Source organism: Patagioenas fasciata, chromosome Z (genome assembly GCF_037038585.1).
Source record: "Patagioenas fasciata isolate bPatFas1 chromosome Z, bPatFas1.hap1, whole genome shotgun sequence".
NCBI classification, from domain to species: Eukaryota; Metazoa; Chordata; class Aves; order Columbiformes; family Columbidae; genus Patagioenas; species Patagioenas fasciata.
The window spans coordinates 83,516,693-83,534,018 of record NC_092560.1 but is presented as its reverse complement, the minus strand read 5'-3'; the positions used below and the strand labels follow the sequence as shown (position 1 = coordinate 83,534,018).

Here is a 17,326-nt window from a genome sequence, read left to right as displayed (position 1 = left end):
TGATCTCTCCCAAACGCTTTGGTCCCGGTGTCACCTCGCTGTCCCAAGGGGCTGGGGACCTCAAGTCACCCATGTTGCACCCACCCACCAGCTGCAGGGTGTCCCTGTGTCCCCTCCATGCTGACATCTGTCCCCTGTGAGCCAAGGCGGGGACAGCAGAGGGGTGACCAGGCTGCTGGCCGGCTCTTATCTCCTTCCTCCGCCTTATCTGCTGCCAGGAGGAATGGGATGGGGAACGGGCGCCCCAGGAGCGAGGCCGAAACGGAGCGGCCGATGAGGGCCGCTGATAACGGCGGTTCCTGGAGACCAAGCGCTTGGGCAAGGGCTCCCAGAAACAGCTCCAGACGAAGCTGAGATGGGTGAGATCAGACAAAAAAAAGACCCAAACCATTCTGCAGCGCTGGATTCTTCACCTGCCTGCAACAGCTGGTGCTGAGTTCCTGACACCCCGGGGGGAAACAACTGAGGACCTGGGATGACCCTGGGAGGCTGAGGAGGACGGATGGTGCTGGTGGCCCAGGCTGTGGCTCCTGTGAACTGGGAGTGAATGGGGCGTCTCATGCACCTGAAGAAAGTCATGGCTGGAGAGCCTAAAAACACTCTGAGGCCCGTGGGGCGAGCAACGTGGGTCAAGACGTGGTAAATAGCCCCCGAAGGCCAGCACGGGGACAGTCCCTTGGGACCAGTGGTGCCAACACGGGAGGGATTTGCACCGGGACGTCCCATCGCCGCATGTCCTTGTCCCATGTGGTAGGGTGCAAATCACCCCCAGGTGAGACCTTGGGCTGCTGCGGGGTTGGGGTCTGCACGTCCAGGGGTGACAGCAAGGGACAGAGGCCACCGCTTGTCCTCCGGGGACCCCGGCTGAGCGCCCTGGGTGGAAAGCGCGACGGTGCCCTGTGGTCTGGGCTCCCATCCAGGTTCGTCATGGGACTCCCAGCAAATCCTCCGGGGCAATCCGATCCCCGGGACGCCGAGCACCTATCCCTCCCTCCGGCATGCCGGGTTTTCCATGGTTTAAGGTGCCAAAGTTCATTGACGGTCCTGGCAGCTCGGGCACACCCACAGGCCGGCGCCACCCTTCGTGGGACCATGCTGGTCACCCAGCCAGGAGGAAGGAAAACACTGCGCAATGGGGATCGAACCACTTTGCACTTTGGGAAAAAATATAATAAGTAATAATAATAATAATAATAATTTAAAAAATCGTCCTCATGACACATCCTACGTAAACACGGGAGGTTGTATTGCTGCTCGTAGATATTAAATGGTTTTATTTCACGGAGCAGTCAGACTTGATGATGAAACGCTGTCTGAAGCTTCACGGAGACAAATGACACATGTTTCCCAGTAGTCCTTGAATGGCTATCAAATGTGTCATAGTTAGGAGCCAGCCTGGAGGGACTTTTTCTCCAGTAGCTCCTATTCCAGGAAATGAGTCTGCCCTGTGCATTCCCTAAATTTGCCAGTGATCTAGGGAGGCATCTTTGTTAAAATTAGAAGGCCCGTTTTGGTAAAGTTTCTACTAACTCTTGAGTAATTTAGGAGGTGAAATAACCACGCGGTGAGTCTCGCGTCTCTTCTGGGAAGAGATGATGGACCTCGTTGGAAAACAGCTTGTCCAGGAGTGATGCTGCTTGTCCCTTTACGTTCTTCCAGGGTTTTGATGTGAAACCTTCACGACCACGTCCTTGAGCCCGGAGGGACCGTCACCCCCCGAGCGAGGTGCACAGCCCCGTACGTGCTCCCTGCAGCACCGCACACCGTCCCATCGGTGCCAGCACCTTGCACAACCCGCGGGGTCAGGGACGTGGAGCACCAGCTCCCATCTCCCCTGGTGCGCGTCCAGGTGAGCAAATTAATCTCCACAATGGCGTAGCCACGTGAAAACTGAGGATTAGGGATAGCGCTGGGTCCACCTGAGCTCCTTGGTGATGCTGGAATGTTGCCTGCAGGCCCAGCTGGTTGGCACGGGACAAAACTGTGCCACAAAGCCCTTGCAGCATCCCCAGTGTGGTACCAACCAAAACCATTCTGGTTTCCCCATTTGCCTTCCCCATCCTGGGCTGGGCCAGACCCTGAGCTGAGCTTAGGGCAGCACAGGGAAGGTTTGGCCAGCCCTGTGACCCAAAATACCTGACATGAAATAAATGACCACGGCAGAATTTTGTCCACTGTGTCACGGGAAACACTGCGAGAAGAGCCTTTCCAAGCAGATGAAGAAGTCAAAATCCAACAAAATCGCAGAAAGAACAAGCAAAAAAAAATAATCCAGTGCCCCCCCCATCTGGCCTCGCTCCCCATGAACTTTTTTGAACTTGGAAAAAACCAAAGCAAAACAGAGCTGGGTTCAGCCTCAGTTCAAGTCGTAGATAAAGTTCAACCTACTTCTAATTTTATCCCGACGGTTCCCACCAGAAAAGAGGCTCTGGCACGATGCTATGGGGAAAGTCAGCCCTGACCCCATCCCTTCGCCAGCCCCCCGGGTGTCCCCAGAACCTGCTGCCCACCAGCTGCCACATCCGTGGTGGCCCAGGTGGAGCTGCAGAGCCCACTCACTCCTGTATATTCAGTATATATCCAGTAGATTTTTTTTTAGACTGAGGGTGGCGAGAGCCTGGCCCAGGTTGGGCAGAGAGGTGGTGGCTGAACCATCCCTGGAGACATCCCAGGCCAGGCTGGACGGGGCTCTGAGCAACCTGAGCTGGTGAAGATGTCCCTGTCATGGCAGGGGGGGCACTGGGGGAGCTGGGAAGGTCCCTTCAACATAAACTGTTCTGTGATTCTATGATTGTAGAGTCCCTGCAACCTCCTCACAGCATTTCCAGGGGTGACAACACCGCTGAGAGAGGTTCTCCTGCCCCTCTGCTCTGCCCTGGGGAGACCACACCTGGAATATTGTGTCCAGTTGTGGCCCCTCAGCTCCAGAAGGACAGGGAACTGCTGCAGAGAGTCCAGCGCAGCCACCAAGATGCTGAAGGGAGTGGAGCATCTCCCGGGTGAGGAAAGGCTGAGGGAGCTGGGGCTCTGGAGCTGGACAAGAGGAGACTGAGGGGTGACCTCATTCATGTTTACAGATATATAAAGGGTGAGTGTCAGGAGGATGGAGCCAGGCTCTTCTCGGTGACAACCAGTGATAGGACAAGGGGCAGTGGGTGCAAACTGGAACACAAAAGGTTCCACTTAAATACAAGAAGGAACTTCTTCTCAGTGAGGGTGTCAGAGCCTGGCCCAGGCTGCCCAGGGAGGTTGTGGAGTCTCCTTCTCTGCAGACATTCAAACCCGCCTGGACCCCTTCCTGTGGAACCTCAGCTGGGTGTTCCTGCTCCATGGGGGGATTGCACTGGATGTGCTTTCCAGGTCCCTTCAACCCCTGACATTCTGGGATCTGTGAACACCACACACAGGTGGTGGCTCTTGCCAGTGGGATGCAAACCTGGCATGACCCAGCTGTGGTGCTTGTGGCAGTCAAAAAGTATTAAAAAGGGAGAAAACCCTTGTACAAGGTGCCAAGGGTCTAAACTGGAAATTTAAGGACCAGGCATGGTCGCTTGTCCCCAGAAATGTGACTGCAGATGGGGACCAGCACAAGGACAACTCATCATTTCCACATCCTCGGCTGTGGGAAGGGAGCAGACGTGGACAAACGCGGCAGCACGGAGCTGGAGAGGGGAAGGAGCAAACACAGAGGGAACAAAGGGAATTTTAAATTACAGGACAGAGAGCAAATGGGGAAAAATGGGTAAACTGGCTCAAAAATAGAACCTAAGCTGGGTTATTTGGGCTTAGACCACCCCCAGAAGAGCAGTAAGACCCTCAGCACTGCTTTGAAAAGTGCTCACAGAAGCAACAGAAGTGTAATATTCTATAAGGAATATATAAGGTATGTGTCCATGCAACGATCATAGAAAACCACCGGGGATTTGAGCACCTGCAACCTCCCCATGCGACACAATCCCTTTCCCAAATGCTTCATCACCCTGAAAAAATAAGACCGCATTTATCTTTAGGAAATCGGGACAAAAACTTTTTTTCGAACAAATATGCCACATTTTTGTGCTTTAAAAGAAGAGCAGCGCAGCCCTGAGAGCAAGGGTTTGATTTCTCGCATGGGTTGTAAAATCCAGCCCCGGGGACAGAAGTTACCTGAGCTGTAAAACAATCCGCAAACTGGATTTCACAACCTTTGTCGTCTTTCTTTCCCCAGAGCAATATTTTACAGTATTTGCCCTCAAACCAGTTTTTCATCAGACGACATGTGCAATTATCACCAGACAGGTATTTGGGAGCCCATCTCCCACCCTCGTGCTCCGTAGCTGCTGATTTACCGAATTGGGCCTTTTCTAGACTTGCCTTGAAAGCTGAACTTGAGCTCTTTTGGAGCTCAACATGTAAAAATAGCAAAGATCGTAATTTCAAAACTGATCTCTGAGTTGAAAGGTGCTTTTCCCGCCCCAGCGTTCTGCTGGCTTTAACTACGGGCAGATGTGGTGTCGCTTCTCTGTCCATGGGGTTGAAGGATGAGAAGAAAGGCCTGGAGGTTTCTGTAGGATCGAGGGTTGGGTTGGGAGTTTTTGGGAGGGTCAGGCCTCAACTATGGGCCCTGACTGCCCAGGAGAGTTCGCAGAGGAGATAGCAGGGAAGGCCACCAGCATCCTGGCTGGTACCAGCACTGGTGTGGCCAGCAGGCCCAGGGCAGTGACCGTCCCTGTGCTGGGACCTGGGGAGGCCAAACCGCCAATCCTGGGGGTGGTTTTGAGCCCCTCATGCCAAGAAAGGTCTTGAGGTGCTGGAGCGAGTGGAGAGAAGGGAACGGAGCTGGGGAAGGGGCTGGAGCACAAGTGTGATGGGAGCGGCTGAGGGACCTGGGGGGTTCAGCTGGAGAACAGGAGCTGAGGGGACACAGGGACACAAAGAAACGGCCTCAAGTTGCGCCAGGGGAGGTTGAGGTTGGATGTGGGGAACAATTTCTTCCCCAAAGGGCTGTGGGGCATTGGAACAGGCTGCCCAGGGCAGTGCTGGAGTCACCATCCCTGGAGGGGTTGAACAGACACAGAGATGAGGTTCTCAGGGACATGGGGCACTGCCTGTGGGTTAACGGTTGGACTCAATGATCTTGAGGGTCTTTTCCAACAAAATGATTCTATGACTCTGTGATTCTGTCTGCAGCTCTGGGCCATGGCTGGACAGCACACAGGAGGATTTCTGCCTGCCCATGACAGGTCTCAGAACCACTGGGTTCTCCTCCTACTACTACGGAGTAGTAAATGCTGATCAGGATTTGAGCTTGTCCCATGGACAAAACTGTGCCAATGACTGTCCCATTTGGCTGTGGTTGACACATGGGGCCTGGAGAACCCTCAGCTCAAAGGATGTCTGATCACGGCACGTCAGGCTGATGCGGCTCATGACCCTGCTGTGCCCAGCATCCCGGCTCCTGCTCAGGGGTTGCACATCTGATGCTGGATCTGCTAAGAAAGCCCAGGCTCATGCACAGCTCATGATTATGGTTCTTAGGGTAAGAGAGAGCTGCTCGTTCCCTGTCTCCATGCACAGGACACCAGAAGGAACATCCCTCTGGTGAATGCATGAAGCAAAAGTCAATGGGATTTGTCTCCCGGACCAGGAGAACCCATGGGTACCTCTCAGCATCCCTCAAGTAAAACCCAGGCTTGGTTCTTCCTGCAGAAGGGTGGAAGTGGTCTCCACAACCAGTCATTTGGACTTAGCACAGGTCCTAGATGCTGGGGAATCCCATGGACCGCTTTCTCCACCTCTCATGCACATGCAGACACGCCAGGTCCTCAGTTGGCTGTAGCCATCGCATCTCCACCACTCGCAAAGCCACCGATCTGCTCCAGAACCTGGTTTCTCCTCACAGCTCCATCACCAATGACCACTGTGAGGTCACCAGAGGCATCTGTACAGCTCCCTCCCCATCTTGGCACGTTCATGTCAAGTATTTGGATGTCAAAGAACGACACGTGTGGGGACAGGCATCAAACGTTGACGCGTTTCCCTCTGGCACATCTCAGAGAGGAGGCTGAAGCAAGCCCAGGACCATGCGGCGCACGGTGGAGGTCATTGCTTCCATCAGACCTTCACCACCTCCTGGCATTGCTTTTCCCAAAGTGGAAACTTTTCACAGGAAAGCTCGATGGGAAGTTATTGAAAAAGTCTGTGCTAATCAAGGCCAAACGCTTTGTTTAAATGTTATTGCTACAGCAACATAACATACATCAAAACGAAATGCTTTGTTTGGTGAAGAACTCGGGCGATCTAGGACAGAATGGAGTTTTGAAATCTCGGCATTTCTCTGGAGAGGGATTTTGCATTTTTTCCCCGTTAATTCCATGGCATGGCTAGGACTGGTGGGAACTGATTACACAGCTTTGATCTGGCATGGGATGAGGCGTCAGCTTGGCATCCAACCCACCAAGGCTTTCCCCATCGCGACACTGCAGCTCCGAGGGGAGCGATGCCTTTGCATGGGGTAGAGGAAGCCAAACCCACCTAAAAAATCTCCATTTTGGTGGCATGACCTGGGACCATCCATCCCTGAGACCCTGAGGTCGTCTTTAACAGCGAGGAGAACCAGAGCAACCCTTCAGGAGTCTGCATCCCTGGAAACGTTTAAATCATTACATTATAGCCCAAGAACGGGATTGCTTTTTGCATAAATTAATTCAGAGAAGTCCTGAGGAGTGGGACAGACACAAAGCTCGGCTCAGAAGTCACATTTATGTAGCTGCACAAGTCTCTGGCTTTATAATTAGTGATCACAATGTAGGATATAGGAGGCCATATAGTCCTGTAACGTGCATTATTGTTTTATTATCATTGTTCTTGTTGCACCCCCAGTAATAACCATTTAAGCTACGCTTCAGCTTGCACACATGGCAGCGTTGCTGTGACATTGAGTGTGACTGTGCTTTGTCACTTAGGATTTACCTTTGTCATCCGTTTTGCCACCAGCATGAGCACTTAAAAACTCTGTTTATTATGCAGTATTAGGAGCGGAGCTGCTGGGAGAGACAAACATCCCGGCTATTTGCAGGTTTGCGAACTTATTCCAATTCGTGGTGTTTCTTTACTTGTTGACAAGTTTTCGGCAGCCACGAGGAATTCCCAGAAATATCCCTGCAGCTTGGAAAGCTTCAGATCTGCAGCAATGCCCATCCATCTGCTCCAAAATGTTCTGTTTACTGCAGGTTATTTTCTCATTTACTGTATCTCAGTGGTCCCAGGGACCATCCTCACTCTTGGCTTGGCTGCTCCAGTGTTGAAGACCCTTTCTGAAGCTGCTCCAGATGCTCACAACCTTGGTTTGGTGGAACAAGTCAAACCCCAGCTCCAGCACACCCTGGAGCCGTAGGTTGGGGCAGTTGACGGGGACATTTAGGGACGGATCCTTGGACAAGGTGACTTTGGAGGAGAGACCTGGATGGTTTCATCCCTCATCTACCAGCAGTGATTTGTCTCACTTGCTGCACAACTTTCTCCCACCCAGTTGATGAAGCAACAGAAACTATGGGAAGGACCGAGGAGTAATTAGAAGAGGACAAAACCAGTAGAAGGACAAAACCTATTGGGTCAGCTTTTCAGCAGCAGATGGCATGAACTAGTTTATTGTTTTTCCCTGTGTTATCATCAGAATAACATCTGGTGATTGTCTAAAGGACTAAACAGGAGGTTTATGTGATATATTTCTAACTTATAGCCCTATGCAAGCATCCTGGAATGACCATGTTGTCCATCACAAGTCATTTTGCGGAGGCAATGGGCAATCTGCCCTCCATCACCAGGACGTGTTGGACAAACACCCCCAGGACAGGTGCTGGTGCTGCTTTGGGACAGAAGGATGGACCAGGTGATGCCCCCATGTCACAAGTAACGCTGCCTGGTGGGTCACGTCACCAACCTTCAATGTCAGTACAGAAAAGATGAGGTGTGGGGACACAGCTGTCCCCTGGGCAGGGACCCAGCCGGGGTGTGCTGAACTGGGGAGCTACTGCAGAAATGGGCTTTTGGAGGCAAAAAAACCCATAAGGAGTTATGAAAAAGGAAAGCAAACCTCATGGATCAACTCGGCTCCATTAAGGACATGGGTGACTCTCCACCACTTGAGCTTAGCCATGTTTAATTTACCAGCATGGATGTCGCTCATGATGGCTGAGACCTTGACTTGCAGGCAGAAGAGCAGAAAGAAACTGAGGTTTTTTTGGTAGATTGAGTTAAACTCTCATCAAACGCTTTGCATGGACTTCAAGGTTGATGTCTGCCTTCTGGGAGATGCAGGAGGAGATGATCCTGAAAACCCACAGCACAAGTCAAGAAGGATCTAAGGAACTGAAGGCTCTTTCCTGAAGCAGATATTGGGTTGCACGGAACATGGGGTGACTTGTACCTCATTTTAACACCTATTTATCCATGGCTTGAGCCCCCAGCGCGGATCCCTCTGCCACAGCCCCACCTCCTTTGGATGTATTTGTTTTGCAGCGAGCGCACGGTCACGTAGGGCGTTTCGCAAGAACGTTTCTTCAAAAGCAGGAACCGGTTCACTTCCAATTTTCTGGCCAGAGCCCGATGACACAAAACACTCAACCCCGGTGACCTGCATGGTTTCCCGGGCCAACACACACGCTTCAATTAGCCAAAAATTAATTGGCTTGGGCTGGGATCCGACCCAGCGCCAGGAGCAGAGGGAAGGATCAGTCCCACAGCCACATTTCCAAGCAAACACCAATAGCGATACATTTTTCCCCCCTTTATATATCTTCTTTCATCCCACACAAGGTCTCTCGCAGACCAGCACGCGTACCCACAAAGAGATGGGAGAACGTCAAGCTTTAAACATTTATTACTCAGATGATGCATTTTTATAGCATACAGTGGGTCTGGATGTTCTATAAACAAAGACTGAATTGCCACAAAGTTATTATCTCCCTTGTTTTAACAGTCTCTGAAATGCTGAAAACGATGAATTTGTGTTTCCTCTAGTATGAATATCTAGTCTTTATTCTCCCCAAAACCTTTTTCCTTTTTTTTTAAAATATTTTTTAAAATTTTTTTTAAAGCACTTAGTTTAACAAATATGATTAAATTAAAAATGTCGCTTTTTTTTTTTTTCTTTTTAAAATGTAAATAAATACCTTAAAAAAAATAATAACGAATCGCTAGCATTCAACTCCGTGTTCTGCAGGACACCGCAGCTCCCTTGGCTATGGACAGTGGACTTCGCAACCCTTAGTGTCATTTTTGCCTGAAAAAATACTGCAAGTATCACCGGGACCGGCTAATAACTAACACCAAGAAGAGCGAAATTAGTGTAAAGCCATAAAATACCCAGTGGGGAAATTAAAAAATAAAAAAACCCCAAACCTATTCAAGATTTTGAGAGACTTCCAAGTGAGGGATGTTATAAAAATAAGCATGAAAATAAATCATAAGTTATTCTGACAAGTTTTCCTTCAAAGCCATCAATCATGCCAAGAATAGATACTAATTAATCTCCATTGGGGGAAGAGGGGAACAAAGCAAATCGCTTACTTTTCCTTTTTCTTTCTTCCCCCATTTTCATTTCACCTCCATATATGAGACTTTTCCAAACAGGGGTGAAAACCCTCATGGGGAAACTGAGCAAGTTACTTTCTGAGTAGCAAAAAATCTTTAGTTTGGAAATAATTTCGCTGGGAATGGGGTGAATTAAATGCTTTGCATCTGGGGGGGACCGGCGCAGAGCATCGCTCCCCTGTGGATGCTTCAGCCTTTACGCCACCCCCAGGTTTGGCCCCACACACGTTTGGCCCAAGGAGGTAATTTTCCCCCTTTGCTGATGGGGAAAATACATTAAAATATATTAAAACCCCAAACAGATACTTTAATGGAACGGCAAAGATGAAGTCTGGCTAATTCGGGGCGACGTAGCCGGTGGCTTCGCACCTTTGAAGGTGCATGGTGTAGAATTACACTCTTTGGCGACTGTTTCTAAAGAAAGTCGATTAAAAAACAATAGAAGAAAAGTCAAAAACAAAAGAAGAAAATACTCAATGAAACCCCAAAAACTTCCCAGCACTGCTCCCCATCAAATGACCTCATGGTACCTGTTTTCCCAAGACGGTACCGTGGTTGATGATGCCACACGCTCACCGGCTTCCCACTGATGGGCTTCAGGAAGATACCATTGGCAGCATGTAATTTTTGGGAAAAAAAAATCAATTTTTGGTCAACATTTTGACTTTTTTCACATATCGACGGAGCGACTGACGTACCGAAGCAGTTAATGGCTGGATGAATGTATGTTAATAGTAGAGACAAATGGCGAGACGTTAAAAAACAATGGGTTTCACATAAAAGTTTTTCGGTGGGAGAAATCCCAGGTGTTGGGGGAAAAGTCATGGGCCAAGCCCAGTTTGGGGGAAAATTGAATAAACCCTCATGATTGGTAGGAATAGGGAAATGCTTAAGCAGAAATACTGCCACGGGGCTCACCCTTTGCCTCCGAACGCCTCCTGATGCACCCATGCGTGAAGAATTCACATTTTTTAGAAGGAAAAAGTCTCATCTTCTCTTTTTCTTTTTACTCTTCTTCTTTCACTACATCCCAAGAGCAAATTCTGGAGGAAGGGGAAGAGAGAAGCGGCCGACGGGAGCCCTGGCACCCATCTGTCTCTGCCCCCCTTACAGAACTTCTCTGTTCTTTATTTTAAAAAATAAAATTCAAGACAAAACTGTTTTTCAGGTCTTCTCCCACAAGACCGACGCTGCACCTGGGTGCGCTGTGATGGGTGTTGAATCCCCTTCTCCTCTGCTCCCCGAGAAATCGGGGAAAGCCAAGAGCAACAGGCACAAACCTGAGCCTTGTAACACTGATGGGCTTTGCTGCCTTAATTAAGTTCAGCTGCTCGTTAATACTTTCAAACCCCATTGCTGCTAACGAAGCCGACCCAGCACAAGGCGCCGTCACCATGTGAAGCTCCTGGGCTTGAATCCACGAAACAGAAATCAAGTTTTTCCAATGCATCCACCAATAACTTTGTTGCTTGCTGGGCAGACAGGAAAATTCAAGCTCCTGTTTCCAGCTATCGCCTTTTGCTCCATGTGCGGACTAGAAAACAGATGAAAATTCAAATAATGTTGAACCGTGACATCAGGACTCTCACCTTCTGCAATGCATTTTCTGCTGAAAATTTCTGCCCTTGTAAATTTTGCAACAAAAGCTTCCTACCCATCGCAGACAGACCAACACATTCATAAGGCACCCGAGAACATACTGCACATCCAAAGAGGTCAGGGTGAAATCTCGCTTCTCTACAATCTACCAGAAATTCAATGTTTTGCTTGGAAAAAATGGGTTTGAGCTGCTGAGTTCAGACCCAGCCTGCTTGGTCCAGGGTCTGTGTGTGCTGGCACCACGGTGTGAGTTATCTTCTTACACCAGGAAAGGAAAATAAATTGAATATTGGGAAGAAAACAGGATGGGCTGCTGGCATCGTCCTCTCCTTGGCTCCTCTTCCACTGCGCAGGTGGGATGGGGCAGCTCAAATCCCCATGAGGCTTCACCGAAATAAGCACCTGATGTGATTTAATAAGTCAAAGCATGGCTAGACAAGCAAATAAGGAGACCACCAAGTCTTGTTGACGATCTGGGGAGCGATGCAATGGTGTGGTGTGTCCGTCCGTTCCAGCGTCCTTGTCCTCTGGGCATCTCCTCACCCAGGTGGCATCTCGCCATCACCCGCTCTGCCTTGGGATGCTCCAGCACAGGGCAACATGAGGATCCTGGGTAAACTCTCCCCCTTCAAACACATCGCCCATCCCTCCAGGACACAGTGACACTTAAACCGACCACGGGGCAGATCCACTCCCGTACACCACACACCCAGAAACACTGGCAAGTGAATTCACCTAGTTCGAAGCCATGCTCAAAAACCTCTATTTTTGGCTTTTCTTATTTTTCCTCCTTTTTTCCGCTATTCACACCTTGTCTTTCCCAGTCTCCAAAGAACATCAAACCTTCATTTCTCCCTCGCCCTGTACACCATTAGGCCTGACTCTAACAGGCCTGGATTTAAATGTATAATTACAACCAGGACATTAATTACAATAAAGCACTCCTTCAGTGGAAACAAACAAAAAAAATAACATTATGAAATGGGCTAGAGTGGCTGAGGGATAACAGTGAATTTAACAGCAAGAGCTGCAGAATCCCCTGGTTTTTAGAGCTCCCAGCTCAGAGAACATGTTTCTCAGTCCATCGAGGAGGTCACTGGCAAGACGACAGTGGCGACGTTACTTCTACAAGTGGCTTTTGGACTCCTGGAAAATGTTCCTCCTGCTTCAGCATCTTCACATAAACGGTTATCAGCTCGCGGGAAGGTGTTGCCTTCCCCCTCTCCGAGCTGCTCGCAATTGTCCGTTCAACGAGAACAATAAAACAGGAAGAAAATACAAACGCCCGAGAAAAAAGAAAACCCAGTGCAAATCAGAAAGCCGTCCCCGCTCTCCCGCCCGCTGCCGAAGGGCTGGTGAGGAGGGGAGGGACACACAGAAAGTCGAAGACAAGAGGAAAGGCTGAGGGGGGGGATAAAACCTAACGCAAGCCCCCGCTCGACAAAAGCCATCAATTATGAGCATCTGGTGTCGTGTGTGTCTGGCTTTGTCCTCCCGAGACATCTGCTGCCTGCTGTCTCCAGCCAGTTGGCCGGGGCAAGGCAGGAGGACGGCGTGAAAACAATACCAGCCCCTACTTGGATTATTCTCCATCTTCTTAACAATAACCCGGCGGGACGCGTCGCTGTCGCTTGAGCAATGAGTTCAGAAGAAACAAAAAGAAACACCCCCTAGAACAAAAACCACGGCGGGGAAGAAGAGGGGTGGCACTTGGCGACGTGGCTGAAAAAAAGAAACATGCTTCTCCCTCCCCACCCCACAAACGGATTCTCGAGCATGCTGGGGTTTGGTCTTGCTGGGGGGATTGAAATGGTAAAAGCTCTTGCTGGATCCCCATTAAAGTGTGTGTTTTCTCCTCGGCCCTTCCCACCCCACCTTGCCGTGCCCCTCAGGCCGTCAGTTTCTGGATGGTTTTGTTGTAGTACTGCGTGATGGTGGGCGTCAGGGGGTTCCAGTTGTTGGCGTGCAGCTCGATGACCTCCAGCAGCAGGGAGCGCGTCAGCATGGACTCGGAGGGACACAGCATCTTGTCGCGGGCTATCGCCAGCAGCTCCGTCATCATCTCGGGCAGCTGCTCCTCCAGCAGCCGGCCGGTGCTCTGCAGCTGTCAGGAGAAGATGGAGTCAACCACCCCTTAGTGATCCTTACAGGTCCTTTCCAACTTGATTCTATTGTTTTATGATATTAAAACACCCTGCTGGCTTTTAGAGGTACCCTCCAGATGCATCCAGAGGGTAGTGGGCAATGGCTCAATGGCTGAATGGACACTGGTGACAAGTGGTGTCCCTCAGGAGTCCATACTGGGACCAGTACTAATTAAAATTTTCATCAATGACATAGACATAGGGACTGAGTGCACCCTCAGCAAGCTTGCAGATGGCACCAGGCTGAGTGGTGCAGCTGACATGTCTGAGGGACAGGATGTCATCCAGAGGGATCTGGACAAGCTTGAGAAGTGGGACCAGGTGAACCTCATGAGGTTCAAGAAGGCCAAGTGCAGGGTCCTGCACCTGAGTCTGTTTGACCCCTGCTATCAGCAGAGGCTGGGGGTGAAGGGATGGAGAGCAGTCCCCAGGAGAAGGACTTGGGGGTGCTGAGGGATGAGAGATGGGACATGAGCCGGCAACGTGCGCTTGCAGCCCAGAAACCAATTGTGTCTTGGTCTGCATCATCGGGAGCGTGGGCAGCAGGTCAGGGAGGGGAATCTGCCTCACTAAAAGAGGAGGGAGATTCAGGCTGGACATGAGGAAGAAATTGTTGTCCCTGAGGGTGGTGAGAGCCTGGCCCAGGTTGGGCAGAGAGGTGGTGGCTGAACCATCCCTGGAGACATCCCAGGCCAGGCTGGACGGGGCTCTGAGCAACCTGAGCTGGTGAAGATGTCCCTGTCATGGCAGGGGGGGCACTGGGGGAGCCTTGGAGGTCCCTCCAACACAAACCACTCTGTGATTCTACAATTCCATCCCTCCGACTCTCCCTGCTCGGTGCGGTGGGGCGAACACATGGGGTAAAGGCGTCGTGGCTTTTGAAAACCAAAACCACCCAGCAGCAGACTCCAAGAGCCGAAGATGAAGGGCGAGGTTTTCAAAAGCATCCGTGCCGGGCTGCTGGGGGAGCGGATGGTTCAGCTCCCACTGACTTCAAAGGCAACAACACTGGATTGCTTTTGAAAACAAAACAAAACAAAACAAAAAACCCACCTAAAAAAAATCATGTTATTGTCAAAACAAAGTGCAGGCTGTGATGTGGTATTGCTGCCTTCTACCTGGCCCTTCATTTACGCGCTGATTCACCACTGTCAGTGACTCCCCGTCATTAATTGCAATCAGCAGAGGCCTCTTGTATGCATAACAAATCCTGCCCTGCCGAGATCTGCATTTACACCCGTCGTCCCGCTTCTCTGAGGACAGCCGAGGGTTTTTTTAATGCAATTACTCTTTGGAGAGTCTCCATGGAGCAGCATAAGGACCGGGTGGCCCCACAGAGGAGAAGGCCCAAGCTTGGAGGGGACAGCAGTGAGTCCATCATCACGGGGAGCTCATGGGACCTGAACATCGAGCTCCCCGGAGGCCTAACTTTTAAAATTCAACCTCTCCTCCTCGGTTGCCTGTCACTTCACTGAATTTTAACCGTTCAGGCTGCTATTTCAACCACTCTCTGCAAGGAAGGCATCTGTCCCCACAGGCCAACTGCTTCCTAAAAGCGAAACTAATGAAAGTCCGCTCTATTTGCAGCAGCGTTTGTCTGCAAAGCTGCTGCTGAGCACAGCAAACCTTTCCCTGTCAGCCAAGGGGCAGTTTTTGCTGCAATACAGAGCTTTTTTGTGCTTAAAAAGCAAACACACGACGAGATTTGAAGGAACCAGGATGGTATAATTTTGGGATGGGACCTCAGCTACCAAACTTTTTGCATCCATTTACATGCATCAAAAGTCCAGTGACAGAGTCTCAAGGGACATATATTTTCTCATGGTGATGTAATTTATCTACTCTGCAGGGCTGGTAGTGATAGGACAAGGGGTGATGGTTTTAAACTAAAGGAGGGAGATTCAGGCTGGACATGAGGAAGGAATTGTTGTCCCTGAGGGTGGTGAGAGCCTGGCCCAGGTTGGGCAGAGAGGTGGTGGCTGAACCATCCCTGGAGACATCCCAGGCCAGGCTGGACGGGGCTCTGAGCAACCTGAGCTGGTGAAGATGTCCCTGCTCATGGCAGGGGTGGCACTGGGGGAGCTGGGAAAGGCCCTTCAACCCAAACTGTTCTATGATTCCAGAGGGAAAGAGGCAACAAGGCTGACTGGGTTTGGAAACACCTGAGAGCTGCTTGAGATGTGTGCAGCCAAGGACAGAAGGGACAAAGCCGTGAGGACCAGGATGGGTGGTGCAGGTGCTCTCCTACCTCCATGGAGCAGCAGAGCACAGCGTCTTCCTTCACATCCTGAGATTGCAACAACTGCAAAGGAGAGAAGAGAGCAGCAGTGAGAAACGCGTCACCTCGGCCTCCCGTGTGACCTCCCTTCCATCTCTACACCCCGCTGGGCTTTTGCCACTTCCAGGAGGAAAGGACAGAAAACAAGAAAGAGGGTGGAAAAGCGATCATCAACACAAAAAATTAAGATAAACAATGACAAAATGCAGAGCGTATCCACTGCTGGGAGCAAGCAAGCTGAGCAGAAAATAGAGAATTTACATTAACAGCTTTCAAAATAAATTCTATTTGGGTTACACTGCCTTTTTTTTTTTTAAATCCCATGGCAGGCAATGAGAAAATGTGACTAAAAATGATTACAACCATCAAATGACAACGTCGGAGCGGCTGTTTGGAAGGGAAGAGCTCGGCCCAAGAGGCAGCCACCCACCACCAAACTTCTCCATCCCCATGGGGACACTTCGACCAGCCACAAAATTACCCGATGGGGAAGCGCTACAGCCAAGACACCGTAATTAACACGGCTCCTGCTAGACTGATTACATAGTGGTGCGAACGCAATGGGTTGCAGCGAAACTACGGTGTCTGAGGTGCAGCGACTCCAACCCCATCATGAACTTTGCATCCCAAACGTGAGCTGGGAAGCACGAGGAGTTTCCACGAGAGACCCAAAATGTTGCTGTGACCGGGAAGGAAGATGCTCGACCCTCTTGGTTCTGACTCAGGACACGTCGCGAGAGTCAACAGCTCTACCTGATGATGGCAAAGTGTAGGAGTTTAGCACGTCTCACCCCCAAAAACCACATGCAAAGAGCCTTGAAAATGGATGAAAAATTCACATTTTTCTTTGTTTTCACCTTCACGACTCCGTCACGCACACAAAGGCGTTGTTTTGGGTAACCGCAAGAAGAAGCACGGTTGTTCTAGTTGTTTTTTTTCAAGTAGATAAAAACACTGAGGTTCGCAATCAGCCAAGAAAGTGAGCGGGAGCACTGTGAAAAACACCGTACCGTGGGGCAGCTGATAAAATTACAAGCGCTGGCAGCACCTGAAGCTACAGCCGCCTCCACTCCATCACCTCGGGTTGAACGAGCCCCAAGCTAACCCCTGCACACACAGCGGAGCTGAGCGAATGCACTGAACACCGAGAAAAAAGGAGAAAAATTACGAAAAAGTGGCTTAATTAGTATCTGAAATTCATCAGGGAAAGGCAAACTTCTGGAAAGTGTTTGGACTAATTAAAGCTGCCCGTCTAAAACTTGCTCAGCGTAACTAAACGTGCTCCAAAGTCACGTCCTTTAGTTAAAATCTCAATTCTGATTCTCAGCCTTATCATCTCTCCGTCTCACTCTCATTTTTTTCATGTTTCCTTTATAAATAAACGCCTTATTTGTTTATCAGTTCCAAAACTGCTGGAAAAATAGCCAGAAAAAACTAGAATCATCATTCCTCTCGAAGTTTTGTCTTCACCTTATCCTGTTTTCAGCAGCCAGCAGTTTGTTTGCGTTGAAAATGATGTTTACGGCATCTCGAGGAGCTTGTGGTCCATTGTTTTTTATCTCACATTAGCCAAAGGTTCAGCCAGGGTTTTGGAGACATGCAACAGCTCCACCACCATCCCCGCCAGTTTATCTTTCTGCTGAGTTGTTTGGAAAATGTTAGTTAAGCCCAAGCTGCGTGGTCTGAGATAAGTTCTCACAAACAGTTTGCAGATTCTTTGCAAAAAAAGAAA

At 50.0% G+C, this 17,326-nt stretch overlaps 1 protein-coding gene across 4 annotated transcripts in view; it reads right to left on the bottom strand.

The window, feature by feature from the left end:
- Positions 1-8,842: 8,842 nt before the first annotated feature.
- LOC136115181 (CBP80/20-dependent translation initiation factor) overlaps positions 8,843-17,326 on the bottom strand; it is a 148,038-nt gene continuing 139,554 nt past the window's right edge. For all 4 annotated transcript variants that reach the window (XM_065861124.2, XM_065861125.2, XM_065861126.2 and 1 more), the window contains 2 exons: positions 15,565-15,618; positions 8,843-13,276 (listed from right to left, as the gene is read on the bottom strand). In XM_065861124.2, coding sequence (XP_065717196.1) covers positions 13,061-13,276; positions 15,565-15,618 — 270 coding nt within the window. In that variant the 3' untranslated portion in view covers positions 8,843-13,060. The remainder of the gene's footprint in view (positions 13,277-15,564; positions 15,619-17,326) is intronic.